General features: G+C 36.6%; 2 protein-coding genes across 2 annotated transcripts in view; both read left to right on the forward strand.

Annotated features, from left to right (window-relative positions):
• Positions 1-1,358, forward strand: part of ptpn2a (protein tyrosine phosphatase non-receptor type 2a) — a 15,308-nt gene extending 13,950 nt beyond the window's left edge. Inside the window, 2 exon segments of the mRNA XM_073846969.1 lie at positions 614-770; positions 772-1,358. Of these exon segments, the coding sequence (XP_073703070.1) occupies positions 614-770; positions 772-909 (295 nt within the window). The 3' untranslated portion in view covers positions 910-1,358.
• A 2,109-nt stretch (positions 1,359-3,467) lies between these two features.
• On the forward strand, positions 3,468-17,415 carry cep76 (centrosomal protein 76). Its single transcript, XM_073847295.1, has 12 exons — positions 3,468-3,910; positions 5,919-6,077; positions 6,160-6,241; positions 8,507-8,731; positions 8,832-9,017; positions 9,353-9,450; positions 10,833-10,961; positions 11,070-11,258; positions 11,361-11,527; positions 14,560-14,893; positions 15,215-15,432; positions 15,607-17,415. Exons 1-12 carry the CDS (start codon positions 3,785-3,787, stop codon positions 15,743-15,745), a joined length of 2,052 nt encoding a protein of 683 aa, XP_073703396.1. The 5' UTR covers positions 3,468-3,784; the 3' UTR covers positions 15,746-17,415.
• Positions 17,416-17,824: the final 409 nt, after the last annotated feature.

Here is a 17,824-nt window from a genome sequence, read left to right on the forward strand (position 1 = left end):
TACATATTGAGACTACAAGCAAGCTAAAGCCGGCAAATTAAGCCAGCAAAACTACTTTCCCGCTGATGAGTGGCAGAAGCCCCTCCCCATAATGCAAATTCGCATCTGTTGTGAAGTGAATTTCAAGCGCGAATAAAGCGAGTAAATTCAAAATGTTCAAGCATCCAACTACGTGTGAATAGCGTGATTTATTCGCGCAAGTCGCCTCTGGTGTGAACGTCTCATTAGAGCAAAAATTTTGGAGTCCTAAAATTAGGATTGACACGCCCATTATTTTTACGTTTTTCTCCTAAATCTGCAAGTTATGAGCTACTTTTAGCCTTAAGATGTTTTGTGAATACGGGCCCTGGGCAGAGTTTGTAGAGTTAAAGCTCTAGGAGGAGTAACGGTCAGAAATTTTAGTCTCAGAAGAAGAAGAATAACTGTAAGTTTAAATAGCATTTCAGTGAGTTGGCTTTCTCAAGCCAATGTAATAATATTTCACAACAAAGTTTGTGAAAATATATTTAGAAGAAGGACATGTATTAAGTGAGATAATTATGCTAACACTAGGGAAATAGCTGACATTTTTAAGTGAAGTAATGAACCATGTGTGTGTTGTCATTACTTCCAGTCTACGCAAGCGGAACCGCGAGGAGCGGATAGCCAGCACGACACAGAAGGTGCAGCAAATGAAGCTGAAACTAAGTGATTCGGAGAAGAAGAAAGAGAAGTGGCTGTTCTGGAAACCAATTCTCCTAAATGTCGGCGCTGGTGCAGCTGTAGCGCTGGGACTGTGCATTTGCTGGGCCTTTCTGTCCCAGTAATGCCGTTTTTTCCCACAGATTCCTCTTCTTGTCTTTTATTCTGCCCAGGGACCCAAATTATGGTACTCATAATATTAGTAGGTGCTTGGATGTTTCTAGATAAGGGACAAAACAATGTAGAATGATCGTGTTTACAAGCATTCATACCCGGATGTTCTTCATGATTTCTTGAATGTTTGTGTCATATGTAACGAATGATGTAGTTACATTGTAACTACTGTTGTAATTCCATCATGGTAAGTTCTCGAGGCCTAACAACTTTCACTGTACAGTATTTTGTCTGAGTTTTTACGCGGAGCAATGTTAAATAGACCCCCAACGGTCCGTCTGAGTCAGTTTATTAAACGCGTCTGTTTGCTAAGTTTCCGCATGGATATTCATAGGGTGACTCATTTGTTTCAGTAGGTCAAAGCCCAGTGAGTTTCCGTACATGCACATCTCAGGATCTTCTAGTAATAAACTGACTGTAGATTCAGCCAAATGTAATAAGTGGTCCGGTTTCCACTTTCAGATGTACATAGTAAACTCTTTACTAAAGAAGAAATGTCGCTGTTTATTTGCATTATTTCTCATGCCTGTGCTTTCTGGTTTCTCGAGCTCATTTGCATTCATAAAACGGTATCTTTTGATTGTTATGATTGTGATAGATTGCATGTTTACAGATGGCTGCGTCGGTGAAGTGTCAGGCCTGTAATGTTTAATTTTTAGACAATGGGTGCTAAACTAACCCTGGCGATTTATTTCTGTCTCCAAGGATCAAAGTTTGTTTCCAGTCGCCATTACCTCACACTGTAGGATTTCATTGTGGGTTTAATGCCAATTACTTAGCAGAATCAATGGGAGTCAAATTAGATGTCTCTTCCTGCCATGGTTCCAGGAATTGATCCAATATTTCCAGAAGTGGCTAATGGTGGAGTGGTAATTTCATTCCATCTAGCCAAGTGACCAACCGGGAAAGAACAATCCTTTTTCCTCTCAGCAGTCTGTTGTCACAAGTACGGGAAAATGTCTTATTGGATCCAAGATCTGTTTAAGGGATGACCTTTTAAAAGCTAATAACATTTTTTCAAAGATAAGGGACAGTTGTTCCCAACATGCAGTGCAAATGTAATTGACAAATGGTTTGGGCATAATTGAATATAAAAAAGCTGATACACTATAGTACTAAAGCTCTGAAAGTAAATTTTTTAATTGTATTAAATATTTCATTTTTAGAATTGTATTTAGTTGAGTAATAACAATCAAATAGAACAAAAGGTATAGACGATTATTTATCAGTTCAAAGAATGAAGTTGAAAAGCTTGCACAATTTGTTTTCATGTTTATTTTGTGTAGTAGATTGATGTTGCAAAGGGTAATATGTACTATAAAGTTATTTTTTAGTTGTGAATGCAGAATTTAGCTAAAATATTTAAAAGATGAATTATGTAATTCTCTTTTCCAGGGATGTTTGGGTTACATTTACATTTGTAACCCTGGACCACAAAACCTTAAGTCTTAAAGGAGTAGTTCACTTTCAGAACAAACATTTACAGATAATGTACTCACCTCTTTGTCATCCAAGATGTTCATGTCTTTCTTTCTTCAGTCGTAAGGAAATAATGTTTTTTGAGTAAAGCATTTCAGGATTTCTCTCCATATAATGGAATTCTGTGGTGCCCCCGAGTTTGAACTTCCAAAATGCAGCTTCAAAGGGCTCTAAACGATCACAGCCGAGGAAAGAAGGGTCTTATCTATCAAAACGATGGGTTATTTTCTAAAAAAAAATTACAATTTATATACTTTTAACCTCAAATGCTCGTCATGTCTAGCTCGGTAAGGTGAGCTTTTGAGATGAAAAAATATATAAGTTGTAAATGTTTTTAGAAAATAACCGATCATTTCGCTAGATAAGACCCTTTATGAGTATGACTGGTTTTGTGGTCCAGGGTTACATTCATTGTCACTGCTAGAAAGGTTAGGTTGAAGATTACAAGTTACCCTATTTAAAATGTAATAGTAGTGTAACTATTTAAATTACTATATTAAAGTAATGTAACTGATTACATTTGATTACTTTTCCAAATTTCGAATGAATGTTTTTAACTTAATAACGTTCAAACATAAAAGCAGGCAGCGTTAACCTTACAGTGTATGAAATACTGATTACTGTCAGACTTTCAAAATCCTTCATCAGTTTTATTTAGACTATACTAATTTAAAGCACAGCCACCACAAAATTAGACTTTAGCAATTCTTTTTACTTTTATGATTGTTCTAAAGGTTAAATCATAGCAAAAAATATTAATACAAAAAATATTCAGATGTAGGCTAACCCCATTTGTAACTGTAATTTAATTAATGATTTTTTTACTCAGTAACTAACAGATTACAGTTATATTTATTTTGTAATCAAATTACGTAACGCATTTGCAGTCCCCAACACTATACTTTACTATAATAACAAATTTTATAATAGCATTTTGGATTTAAGAGAAGGCTAAAATGTCTATGGTTAACATCATTTGAGACTCACGTTTTCTTTTACAACGTAAATTGCATACATACTTTCTATATCGTACACCGCAATAAAGTAAGTACTATGGTTTCATTATTGATATTACAAAAAGTACAGTTCATCATGTTTATAATAAAGGAGAACTACAAGATCCAGGGGCTGAATTTTCATGACGTCATTTCCTAAGTATGTAGACGCTGTGCCTGATTTAAACAATTGCGCTTATTATTTTCTAGAATTCGAATTCGTAAAGTATCAAAGCTCATGAACACTATCGTTCGTTAAACATAATGTAGTCGGGTTTTTCGTTTTGCATCTTTAGCGTATTTTAAAACCGCAACTGAGAATATACTCAGGCACAGTGACGGCAGACTCCCGCTCGCCTTTCCGCCAGGATTTAAAATGTCAGTTGCAGGAGGCGTTGACATCGCGTCCAGCAACAAAACAAAATAAATATGAACATGTTGAACACCCGTATTTAATGCAGACGTTGGGTTCAAACCTATACATTTTAAACTTCTGTGGAATTTTCAGACTCGAAAACATGTCCCTGCCACCAGAAAAAGCAACTGAATTAAAACAAATAATCCATGACCATTTAATCAAGGTAAGCTAAGTAATGATCTTTGTTGTTAACGTTACTTCCAAGAAATGATGCGCAATATACTTTGAATGTACTTTGAGCAAATTATGTATGTCAGAAACCCTTATATTCCTGTTCTACATACTTTTATATGAATAAAGTAATTTTGTAGTTGTACGAGAAATATTTTACATTATGGTTTGTTTTTTCGATGTGATGTTTGTGCTGGTGTATTTAGGTCGTTGACATGACAACCACACATGCTGTACTTACCTAGACACAGTACAGTAGAAGTCAAAAGTTTACATACACCTTGCAGAATCTGCAAAATGTTAATTATTTTACCAAAATAAGAGGGATCGTACATAACATGTTTTTTTATTTAGTATTGACCTGAATAAGATAAAAGTTCACATAAAAGATGTTTACATATAGTCCACAAGAGAAAATAATAGTTGAATTTATAAAAAAAATACCCCGTTCCACTTGATTATTAATACTGTTTTGTTACCTGAATGATCCACAGCTGTGTTTTTTGTTTAGTGATAGTTGTTCATGAGTCCCTTGTTTGTCCTGAACAGTTAAACTGCCTGCTGTTCTTCAGAAAAATCCTTTAGGTCCCACAAATTCTTTGGTTTTTCAGCATTTTTGTGTATTTGAACCCTTTCCAACAATGACTGTATGATTTTGAGATCCTTCTTTTCACACTGAGGACAACTGAGGGATTCATATGCAACTATTACAGAAGGTTCAAATGCTCACTGATGCTTCAGAAGGAAACACGATGCATTAAGAGCCGGGGGTGTAAACTTTTGAACTGAATGAAGATGTGTACATTTTTCTTATTTTTTCGAAATATCATATTTTTTCATTTAATACTGCCCTTCAGAAGCTACAGCAGATACTTGCATTTTTTTGAAGCATCAGTGAGCGTTTGAACCTGTACTTCCATATCATGTTTTTTAATGCAGTTACTAAAGTACACGTTTATACTGAGATTTAAAAAAAATGTTTTTATTCTCGGCAAGGCTGCATTATTTTGATGCAAAATACAGTAAAAACAGTAATATCGTAAAATACTCAAATATTATAATAACTGTAATATATATTTAAAAATGTATTCAGCATATTAGAATGATTTCTGAAGGATCATGAGACACCGAAGAGGCTGCTGAAAATTCAGCTTTACCATGACAGTAATAAATTATGTTTTAAAGTATATTAAAATAGAAAACAATTCTTTAAAATTATAATAATATTTCACAATATTGCTGTTTTTACTGTATTATTTATAGCATAAGAGACTTCTTCAAAAAACAAAGTTAAAAAAAAAAACCTTAAAGGAGTGGTTTAGTTTTAGAACAAAAATGTACAGATAATGTACTCACCCCCTTGTCACCCAAGATGTTCATGTCTTTCTTTCTTCAGTCCTAAGTAAAACATTTCAGGATTTCTCTCCATATAATGGACCTCTATGGTGCCCCCGAGTTTGAACTTCCAAAATGCAGCTCCAAAGGGCTCTAAACGATCACAGCCGAGGAAAGAGGGGTCTTATCTAGCAAAACGATGGGTTATTTTCTAAAACAAAATTACAATTTCTATACTTTTTAACCTCAAATGCCTAGCTCTAGCTTGTCTAGCTCAGCAAGACGAGCATTTGAGATTAAAAAGTATATAAGTTGTAAATGTTTTTAGAAAGTAACCCATGGTTTTGCTAGATAAGACCTTAATTCCTCGGCTGGGATCGTTTAGAGCTCTTTGAAGCTGAATTTAAACTGCATTTTGGAGGTTCAAACTCAGGGGCACCATAGAAGTCCATTATATAGAGAGAAATCCTGAAATGTTTGCCTCAAAAAACATAATTTCCTTACGACTGAAGAAAGAAAGACATGAACATCTTGGATGACAAGGGGGCGAGCACATTATCTGTAAATTTTAATAAAATCTAAACCTGAAAAAATAGAAAATTGAATAGAAAATGAAAAAATCCTGATGTCCTAATGTTGTTATTTGTCAACTAACCCATTTTCAGATGGATATCCATGGTAAAATCCGTGATGTTTTAGCGGAGACAGTAAGAGGTGATGAACACCATGGACAGCGCTCTCTCTCTGAGGAGGATTTCATACATGCTCTCCAGCAGAGGGGAATTGTTGATGATGTGATGAAAGATCTCAACTTCACAAATCTGGTATGAGTAGTTTGATTTTTCACCATGTTTTACATACATTGAGATTAATATCTGTTTAAATGACTAGTTGCTTTCCCATCAGGGTGTTTCTCACACTGAAACTGATGCTGTGAACAAGTCTGCAACTCGTTTTGTGGACAAGAATATCACACAGCTGAAGACAAGTAAGTGTTGTTAATTGGTCATAAGTTTTCACCCTCATGTCATTGTAAAACTAGAATTCCGTTCATTTTTAAAACACAAATGAATAGGCTTTTAATGAGATTTTTGTCTGTTTACTGAAAATGCAGTCCAGCAAAACGTTGACACTTCAAACATGTATCCAAATATGGCTGAGCTTCCGTTTATCATATTTGATATGCTGTATGTATGTGCATTGATCAGTGTATGTGAATAGAAGCCTAAATTAAATCTGTTTTAAATCTGAAGCGAACGTGTCTCCTCAAGATTTGCATTAAACTTTTTGGTTCATATTGATTAGTTTTATTACGTTCCTTATAAACATTTGGAAGTGTCAAAGTTTTGGTGGAATGGATGTTCAATGGAGGGACAGAAATCTCTCAGGTTTCATTGAAAATACCATTATTTGTGTTTCGAAGATGAACAAAGTTTAATGGGTTTGCAGCTGGATAGATGTTAATTCGAATTGTTTTGAAGGTATCTGGAGAAAAAACAATCTGTCATCCCTCACTCATCACCAAGTTGTTCCAAACCCAAAAGACTTGTATTAATCTTCAGTACAAAAATGAATTATTAACGAAACCTGAGATTTCTAGCCATCCATTAAAAATCTGTTCAAGCATAGCTGTCATAAGGTAAATATAGACATTTTAAAAGAAATCCAAAAGTTTTCTGAAGAGAAACAATTACTTTATATTTTGTAAAGCTTTAATTTAGGCTTTTATTCACATATAAACGATGATCAATGCACATCCAATGCCTTTCAATAGTTTGGAATCACTAAGATTTATAATGTTTTTTAAAAACGTTCTTACGCTGTGAAAAGGCTGTGTTTATTTGATGAAAAATACAGAGAAAAATGTGAAATATTATTACGGTGTAAAATAACATGTTTCTATTTTAATATATATTCAAATCTTATTTATTCCTGTGATCAAAGCTGAATTTTCAGCATCATTACTCTAGTCTTCAGTGTCACATGATCCTTCAGAAATCATTCTAATATGCTGATTTATTATCAGTACTGGAAACAGTTGTGCTGCGTAACTTTTTTCAGGATTGATAAATAACAAGTTAAAAAAATCAGCATTTATTTAAAATCTTTTCTAACAATATACACTACCATTCAAAAGTTTGAGGTCCGTAAATTTGTATTCTTTCTTTTTGAAAGAAATGAATACTTTTATTCAGCAAGGATGTGCTAAATTGATGAAAAGTGATAGCATACCTTTTACTGTTAAAAGAACTCTAGAGATTTCTATTTTGAATAAATGCTGTTATTTTTAACTTTTTATTCATCAAAGAATCCTGAAAAAAAGTATCACTGGTTCCAAAAAATATTTGGCAGCACAACTGTTGCCAACATAGATCATTTTATTAATAAATCAGCATATTAGAATGATTTCTGACAGATCATGTGACACTGAAGACTGGAGTAATGGCTGATAAAAATTCAACATTACATCACAGGAATAAATTATATTTCAAAGCATACTAAAATAGAAACCATTATTTTATATTGTAATAACATTTTGCAATATTATTTTTACTATTTTCTGTTCTTTTTAATAAATGCAGCCTTGATGAGAATAAGAGACTTCTTTAAAAAACATTGCAAGTCCTACTGATTCCAAACTTTTGAATGGCAGTGTATATAGAGCAAATAAAAAAACAAACCTTATTGGTTCTCGCAAATACTTTTGCATTTAATGTGCTCAGTGTATATGTGTTTATCATTGTTTCAGTTGTTCAGCTCCAGTGATAATCATGTAATTAGCAGTCCCTGTTTACAATACAGGAAAAATCAGAATTGTATCTATATGGAATTACATCAGTAACGCAGTAAAAGTTCATCTTTGTAGGACAGCAGTTCTACTTCTAAAAAGACAATTTAGAAAATGACTATGGCTATAAAACTATTGCTTAAATATTGCACATTTTATATGTAAACATTAGTGGAACACTTTAAAAAATGTTTCTTCTTTAAATGTGTTTTAAATCGTCTTTATTAAGTGTCAAAGTTGTAGTGGATTGGGCATTTTTTAAGTGGAGTGGAAGATTTAATTAAAATCCGGTTTCATTAAAAAGTATTGTCATTTATGTTTCAAAGATGAACTAACATCTTAAAGGTTTAGAAGGACATGAGGGTAATTTATCTAAACATTTCAACTAAACATCCTTAGTTTCCGAAGTAAATGTTAAAATTCCCTTTTTTGAGTGAACTAACCTTTCACAAAACATTTCACCAGCTAACATCAGTCCACTAAGAAGATACCTCTACCTACAAGTCCTGGGTGGTAAGGCCTTCCTAGAACACTTGCAGGAGCCAGAACCTTTACCTGGTCAGGTGTGCTCTACATTCACCCTTCACCTCCACTTCCGCAACCAGCGCTTCCGCTCCAAACCAGTTCCATGTGCCTGTGAACCAGACCTACAGGAGGGCTTTCTTCTGGAAGTCCACAGAGATGGCCCAGGTGTCTTAAGCAGCCCTACTTTTTCTAGCAGCCTGATGTATTCCATTTGATTTCAAGAACCTGTCACGTGTAAACCATGTTATGTGTTTTTGTGGCGCAGGAGATGCTAGCAAGATGGCTGATGCTACCACCATGCTGTCCATCTGTGATCCAGTGCATATGGTGCTGATTAAAACAGACACGTCTGGGGACACAACACTCGTTTCTTCTTATTTTCTTGACTGGCGAAGAGTTCTCAGTGCTCCTAATGGGAAAACCAATGTCTCAGTAGAACTGCTGGGAGTGGGTAAGCAGAAGTCATATTATTGAAGGTGAACATTTTCCTTTTTTATAACACATGGTTCACCCAAAATAAAAATTAATTCATCAGTTTATTCACCCTTATGTCATTCCTGCATGACTTGCTTTCTTTCGTGGAAGACGTTTTTGACCATACGTTAAAAGTCGATCGGGACTAAAACAACTTTGAACCCAAGTAACTTTTATTTTATGAACAAAAACAGTTTAAACATTCTTCAAAATATTTTCTTTTGGAGAATTTTAGGCTAAACTACACATTTAAGTTTTATCAATCCATAAAAATTGTTAATGGGCATGCGTGCATGTATATTTTTTCCTCAGGCAGTGAATGTAAAGTAGCTGTTGGTGTTCTGAATCTGAAATTGGAACTGTACCCTCCTCTTACTGAGACCTTGAGCCCTGATGTCATCACCACCCAGGTGAATCATTACTGTATAAATGCTTTAGTTCATTTAAAATGAAGTCATTGGGGTTAACATTCAAAGGAATGTTTGAGGATGTGTATAAGATAAGCTCTACTGGTAGCATGAAAAAAATCATTTAGACTCATAGACTCAGTCTCACCTGGATAAATGTAAATATGCACACTTTTAAAGGTACAGGTACATGGTTTAAAGGGATAGTGAACATTTCATGTTTATCTGCTTATCCCCAGGGCATCCAAGATGCAAACAAAGATTTTTAACTCAAACCGTTGCAGTCTGTGACTCATGTAATGGCAGTCTAAAACATACAAAACATACACAGACAAAACCAAATTAAACCCTGCAGCTGGTGTCTTAAGACAAAATGATCGGCCTGTGCTTAACAGTATTTATTTTATTATTTACCTCTGATACACCGCAACGTTCTACTGTCTTGAGCGCGTTCACAACAGCCGGCGTGTGGCGCGTCATTTCGATCTGCCATAGTAGATGCACGCGTGGCCTCTTAAAATGGTGATTACTTGTGCTTATCCTGATTCTGGCAATTTATTAAAAACTAAAAGATTACTTTTCCTTGTGCGAACTCATCTGGGAGTGTTGACTTTTCACCAACTACATTGCCAGAGCACGTTGACACGTTGCGTGCCGGCTGATGTGAAACGCCCTCCATACAGCTGAACGTTCCGGTGGATCAGAGGTAAATAATGATATAAATACTGTTCAGTTTCTTGCACAGACCGATCGTTTTGTGTCTTAAGACCTTAATGTTTCATCACGAGCCGCAGGGTTTAATTTTGTTTTGTCTGTGTATGTTTTTTTACTCTTAAAGTTTTGGTAACCAGTGACTGCCATTATATGAGTGACCGACTGCAACAGTTTGAGTTAAAAATCTTCGTTTGTGTTCTACTGAAGAAACAAAGTCACCTACATCTCGGATGCCCTGGGGGTAAGCAGATAAACATCAAATTTTAATTTTTGGGTGAACTATTCCTTTAAAGGGATAGTTGATCCAAAAATTTTAAATTTGTCATTTCACATCATGTTGCTCCAAACCCATATTTCTGTTCATTTTAAAAAACAAATGAAGATAATTGTAATGAAATGGAGGATTTCTGATCCTTTTCTGTTCCTTTAGTCTATTTACCCAAAACTTTAAAAAAGTACAACAAACCAGTCTTTAACTTTAAACCAAGACATTCCTTTAAAGAGTTTTTGTTCTCTAAACATCATTTGTTATGAAACTGGGATGGTAAGTCTTTAACAAAGCTTTCTTATTCTCTATAATTTCTGTCTTTTTAGTCTTCATAACACTGCATTTTAGACAGGTTAGGCAACAGTTTGCCTAAAACAAAAACTCATGATCTTACTTTTTCCAGCAATCCCTGGAAAGGAAGAAAACAGCAGAGAAGGAGAGGCTGTTTTTGGTATATGCCAAACAGTGGTGGCAGGAGTTCCTGGAAATTCGACCCTCACACCAGTCCAAACTGGTGAAGATCTTTGCACAGGTGACTTGATGTTTCTGAGCAATGTACTGGTGAATGTAGATACTGATGATTTATGCTTATGCATAACAGTATTTGCTTCAGATGTCTTATAAAACTTGTGTTTTCCAGGATGAAAATGGTGTGAACCGGCCCGTGTGTTCATATGTACTAGTATTGCGTGCTGGCAGGTTGCTTGAGAGTCCGCGGCAAGCCGCGCGTTTTGTTAGTCTCTTAGCTCAGGAAAGGGCACCTGTGGTAGGGGGAGGAGTCCGGCAGGAACAATGGTGCTCTATGATGGCCTTTCTGTGCAGGAACAAGGTAAACTGTTAAACGCTGGTTTAAACTTGAGTAAAATCTTATGTGCTGTTTTGATGAATATTGATTTGATTTTCATTTATTACCATGTTATGTTGTTGTCAGGGTGACTGTGAAGATCATGCCACACTGCTGTGTAGTCTGCTATTGGGATTTGGACTGGATGCTTATGTATGTGTGGGCACCAAAGCCAAAAACATTCCACACACCTGGGTCATGACCTGCGGTACAGACGGCTCCATCACCTTTTGGGAAAGTTTCACTGCACACAGGTAAAAATTCATAAATTCCCATTGTCTAAATCAGTGGTCCTTACTATTTTTTTTTCATGAGAGCCGCACTTATAGGACAAAGTCAATAGGAGAGCCACTTTTACTGCAAAGTATCAAAAGTTAAATCCAGTCATAAATAGCATGCCATTCTGTCATCCCTAAACATACAATATGCAGTGCAATACAAAGGAGGTTATTTTTAAAAGTTATTTGCTTCTACATTAGCCCATCATGTATCTAACCATCCAAGAGCACATTCAGCATTAAGAGCTGGAAAGATTGGCAAAACAACTCTGCAGTGACTGTCATGGACGTAAGGGCAGACCAAGTTAAAATATCTTTCTAGTCTATATTTACATCTTGTATTTACGCTGTTTTGGGTAATTATTATTTGTAATCAAGTAGACAGTGACTGTTTTTTTTCATGTATTTATGTCCTCATTTAGCGAGACAGCAGACGCAGAAAACACTGCGAGCATCATGTGCACTTCAGTGTGTGTGTAATAAACGAAACCGCGCATCTGTGCCATTCATTCATAAAGAGACACAGGATTCATATTTAAATGGGATTTTTGCAGCTTAATATTTGTAGATACTAGTCTAAGTTTACACTAGTTTAAGTGTAATGGCCTACTTTTGATTTATTCATCCAAACTTTGACAAATTCCGTGATATTCCGCGTTATACATATATATACATATTATAAATTGTTTTTATGACTGGATTCCGCAATTCAGTCTGTGTGTTCCGTTCTATTGTCGCTTGTTGCATCGCACCGTGATGCTTGTGTCCTGTGTGTAGACACGGAGTGAGTTTTTAATGGGTTATGTTATAACCCTGTCCTGCTTGTTTTTATGTTTTTATGAAATCTCTGTATGGATCATATCATCATATTATTTACTGCACAAATTAAAGGTTAGCGAGCCGCGCAATGTTCTAAATCTTCTAAACTACCCCTAAAATGGTTCCAGGCTAAAAGAAAATGACTTAAAAGATTTAGGAGCCAAATGGCTTTTTAGTTGACAAATGACAAAACTGCTCAGTGGTTTTGTAAATATTCACCAAGTTTCTCTTACAATTGATTAAACATTTAAATCAGATTGCACTATGCTATTTTAGTCTAAGTTTTAGTCATTTTCTTATGTGCTCGTTGAATTTTTATTTTTCAGTTTTTGTCATTTTAGTATATCAGCTTATTTTATTTTAGTTAGTTGACATGGCAACATTTCTAATTTCTGTTTTTCATCTAATAGTAATATTTAATTTTATTTTAGATTTATTTCAGGTAGGGATGTTAACCGATGACCGTTTGACCGGTGGTTGACCGTATCAACGTTAACCGGTCAAAGTTGTCGGTAGTCGGATAAAAAAAAAAAAAAGTGCCGGTGCGTCTTTTACGCATTCTGAAGGTGCCTGTTTTATCCATTGGTTTTATCATGTTGCAGTCTATTAGGCAACATTCCGCATAAGATGGGCTTAGATTTGGAAATACATTACATCTACATTTCAGTGGTAACCGATAAGGTGATGATGATCATCATCTTTCTTTATTTTGGTTAGCACTAACTGTTACCTCAACTAAAGCGGCGTCTCTTCGGAGCTGTCATTTTCTTAAATGAGCCGTGGCAATGTTTCAAATGAGCTTCTAACCTAGACAAACGCCTTTATTTTCAAAGCGATCACCTTGTACCCAAACCATTTGAAACTAAGGAGCCATTTGTCCTACAATTACATACAACAAGCTCTTCGGCGCCGCGTTTGCGGGACTCATGTTTCGCGCTGTAGGGGATTTTAAAAAAGTGACGTGAGTGGCAGTGTGTGTGTGTGTGTGTGTGTGTGTGCGGGGGAGGCAGAGCGGCAGAGAGAGGCCGCGATCACACCGAACGCGTTTTTGCAGTTGGAGGCGCCTCTTTTGAATGGTTTTCTGTTGGCAGTGAGCGTTCTACGCGCTGCTTATGCGCCCCAGGCGCCTCGCGTTTTCACCGGCTGCTGGCCTCGCGTTTTTGCAGGAGCGCTCTGAGCGCGTGAAGTTGAAAAAAAAAAAATCAACTCTGAGCGGAAAAACGCCCAACGTCATTCGCTTTCTTTTCCATTGTCCAATCGAATGAATGGAGAGGCGGGCCTTCTGTTGTGGTGACGGAATTTTACGGTTGCTTAAAAAGTCCGGAGACTGCAAGAAATAGAGGAGAAACCTTTTGTGTCTATCGTGGGTAACCCGGAGCTGTATTATTTAGGGTCTCTGCTAATATGACAGTTTACTTAACAGCATAAAACTAAGATTTTAGAGTGCTCGCGCTATAATCCTTTGATTTGACTGACAGGACAGCTGTTTTGGTCGTTGCTTAGCAACATAAAAAAACGCAGCACCCTCTTTTATTAAAAGTCACCAAAAAAAAGGCAGTGCTGTGCGCCTCGCGTTTTTAGAACTAAAAGACGCGTTCGGTGTGATGATGCGACAGAGTTGCGAAATTGCTGGCGCGGCTCGAAATGGCTGTTATTTCAAATAGCGTACCATATTTTAAACTAATCGGTTAACCGGTTTCAAGCGGCTAATGAGGCTCGGTGGTCGGTCAAGAAATTTTTTAGTTTTCGCCATCCCTAATTTCAGGTAACAAAAATATCTTGCTTTAAAGGGATAGTTCACCTAAAAATAAAAATCTGTAATTTTTTTTTTTTACTCACCCTCATGTTGTTTCAAACCCGTGAGACCTTTTCAGAAAACAAATCAAGATATTTTTGGTGAAATCCAAGAGCTTTCTAACCATGGCCAGCAACGCAACTGACACGTTCAAGCACTATTTTAACAATGTCTTTACTACTTTTCTGGGCCTTGAATGTGGTAGTTGCGTAACTGTCTATGCAGGGTCAGAAAGGTCACGGATTTCATCAAAATGATCTTAATTTGTGTTCATAAAATAAACAAAGGTCGTATGGGTTTGGAACAACCTGAGGTGGGAGTAATTAACAGAATTTTTATTTTCAGGTGAACTGTCCCTATAAGACCAGCCTTCCTGTTTTATTTTCTTTACTAGATATGTCCACCGTCCAATAGACCCAGATGCTCCACCCATGGTTCCCCAACCAAAACCCACCCACCCTTACCGAACACTCGGCTGCGTCTTCAACCACAAGACGTTCCTGGCGAACTGTCAGCCATCAGATGCTGTGGAGCTGTGTGTGTTTGACTTCACAGATGGCTCCCGCTGGAAGGCCATGAGCGAGGAGGCAGTGAGGTCTGTATGTGCACCTGGCTCCACCTCCTCTCTCCCCCCGACTCCTCCTCTCTGCTCTCCTTCTGTAGTGCCTAATGAGGCCAGCAACCAACTTGAGCTGGAAATGCGCTACCTATTAGCAGAGCATAGAAAGGTAATAAATACACACAAAAAAGCACCACAAAAGTATCATGGAAGTGTTCCATACAACAAGTGTCATATATTTTAAGTCTTCTTAAAGGGATAGTTCACCCAAAACTGAAAATTCTGTCATTAATTACTCACTCTTATATCATTCCAAACCTATAAGACCTTTGTTCATCTTGAGAACACAAATTAAGATATTTTTGTTGAAATCCAAGGGCTTTGGAATTTACAAAAATACAAACTTTCTTGCCATTGAAAACACCTGATAGGTAAACGTAGATACTTTTAACATGCTTTTAAAGTTATTAACTGAAATGTCTGTCTGTAGGATCTTGGTCTGGCAACAATCTGGGACGATCACCTGTCATACCTGCTGTCAGCAGCACTGTCGGCGTATGAACTAGAACGCTGTACAGGTGTGTCGTGTGGAAATGAGGAGTTTCAGGATGCTGTCAGAAGAGCAGTACCTGATGGACACACTTTCAAAGGCTTTCCTATTCATTTCTTGCACCGAAATGCACGCAGGGCATTCGCTACCTGCCTCAGGTACGTAATCAAACAAATTGAGCTACCTTTAATCTGTTTTTATTGATATGTCAATTAAATAGCAAAAAAAATAGTAATTTTGTTAAGTGCCGTTAGTGGTCAGAAGTCACATTGCAGCTTTAACAAAGAAAAATGACTAACATCTACTAACTTGTTTTCTTATGTATCACTCAGGTCACCATTCTGTGAAGAGATTGTTTGCTGCCGAGGGGATCATGTGCGACTGGCAGTGAGGGTTCGTGTGTTTGCCTATCCAGAGTCAGCTTGTGCTGTTTGGATCATGTTTGCTTGCAAGTACAGATCAGTTCTGTGACAGAAAGTGGTGTGACTGTTCACCTCAGGTTTTCAGAAGTCTCCTTAAATGGAACCCTGGGTATTACAGGCTAACTATTGCCAAAATGCAACCTGGGCTGTTTTTTTTTACTATAAACGAGACAAACTTATATCTAAAAGCATAATTATGACAAACGAGACGTTTTTGAGATTGACCGTGATTTCATTTTGTGGTCAATGGCCGGTGAATGGGAGTTCTAGGGACATAACTTTGAGCACATCAAAATCGATATTTTTACAACACTAAGAAGGCTCGACACACCATGAAACTTTGCTCGAAGTATCGCCTGGGTCTCTACACATGAACTCGAGCATTGAGAACATTGTTTGTGTACACAGAGTTTACTAAAAAGTAAGTTTTTGAACAACTCACTTTCACTGTTTGAGTTTCCGCTCGCGGCCGTCTTGCCAGTCAAGAAGTGTCGATCTCCGAATGCGAGGAGAGTAAAGATGGATAGCTCCTAAAGCATATTTCCATATAAATGCACGGCTAATTCGCTGTTTTGTCGCAAGTGAAAAACAATATTTACCTTCTAGTTGTAAAAAGAGCCTCATTTAAGCCTAATATTTCGTCCTATGGAGTCCATTAATTCGCATTTGGAGATCGACACTTCTTGACTGGCAAGATGGCTGCAAGCGGAAACTCAAACAGTGAAAGTGAGTTGCTCAAAACCTTTCTTTTTAGTAAACTCTGTGTACACAAACAATGTTCTCAATGCTCGAGTTCATGTGAAGAGACCCAGGCGATACTTCGAGCAAAGTTTCATGGTGTGTCGTGCCTTCTTAGTGTTGTAAAAATATCGATTTTGATGCGCTCAAAGTTATGCCCCTTGAACTCCCATTCACCGGCCATTGACCACAAAATGAAATCACGGTCAATCTCAAAAACGGCTTGTTTGTCGTAATTATGCTTCTAGATATAAGTTTGTCTCGTTTACAGTACAAAAAACAGCCCAGGTTGCATTTTGGCAATAGTTATCCTTGTATGACTTGTATGGCTTAATATAACAAAAGTCATGTCTCGTACTAAGATATATGTAGCAGAAAACCCATGGAAGACGTTATTTACAAAATCCATATTTCTTTATGTAAACATGCCGACGTTTGTCATGACTCTCAGTGTGGATTTCACTCAATATCCAGGGTCGTTTAGACTCCTTGTGGGAAAAATGAATGGTACGACATTTGGTTTAAGCCTACACTTGCATCCATTGCCACCTGTAAGCTCTTTCAGTAGCTGTGGTCATCGTATCAGTATTTTGTTGTGTATTCTGAATTGTGTTGTGGTAAAAATAGCAATAGGTAGCAGTAGTAGCTCACCGAACGCAACCATTTCACATCATAATGCTGATAACGTAGATTTTTTAAGTAATGTAAATCTTTCATTGGTTTTTTACTGCATATTTCAGTAAGACATCATTTAAGTTATATTAAGCCATACAAGTCATAATACCCAGGGTTCCCTTTAAACTATCTGCTGGGTTTGGAGTTTACATGCATGAATTACATACATGCCATTTATAACTATGCTGCTTATGTATGTGCAGTACAATTATATTTGTTTTACATTTACAGTATGTGTGTGTCATTTGGAGACTGTTAAAATGGTATTTATAGATATATTTTTCTAAATAAATCACTTTTACATTACCCTTTTTGTCCTTGGCTTGAAATCTCTTCTGACTGATTTAATTTACCACTTCGTGAGTTACAGTAAATTTAGCCATTTCCACTGATGTGGTGCCCAATAAAAAATATATAAAACTGTTGGCGTTCTTATTCTTCGTCTGCTTTTTCTTCCGTTCTTGAGTCTGTGGCAGCCCATAGAACCGCTTGCAGGAAAGTTGTGAAATTTGACACACTGATAGAGGACAGTATCAACATTAACCACAGCAAATTTAGAGTCTCTAACTCATACTTTGTAGTGCCACCTCTTGTCCAAATTTCACAAATTTTATGCTAATAACTTTTGAACAGAGTCAAGATTCAAAATCCTTTTTGCCAAGTCAAATGAACAGAAAAATTTAAAAATCGTATGGTTTCGTTTTTCTGTTTTTAA

Source organism: Garra rufa, chromosome 9, assembly GCF_049309525.1.
Source record: "Garra rufa chromosome 9, GarRuf1.0, whole genome shotgun sequence".
Classification (NCBI taxonomy): Eukaryota; Metazoa; Chordata; class Actinopteri; order Cypriniformes; family Cyprinidae; genus Garra; species Garra rufa.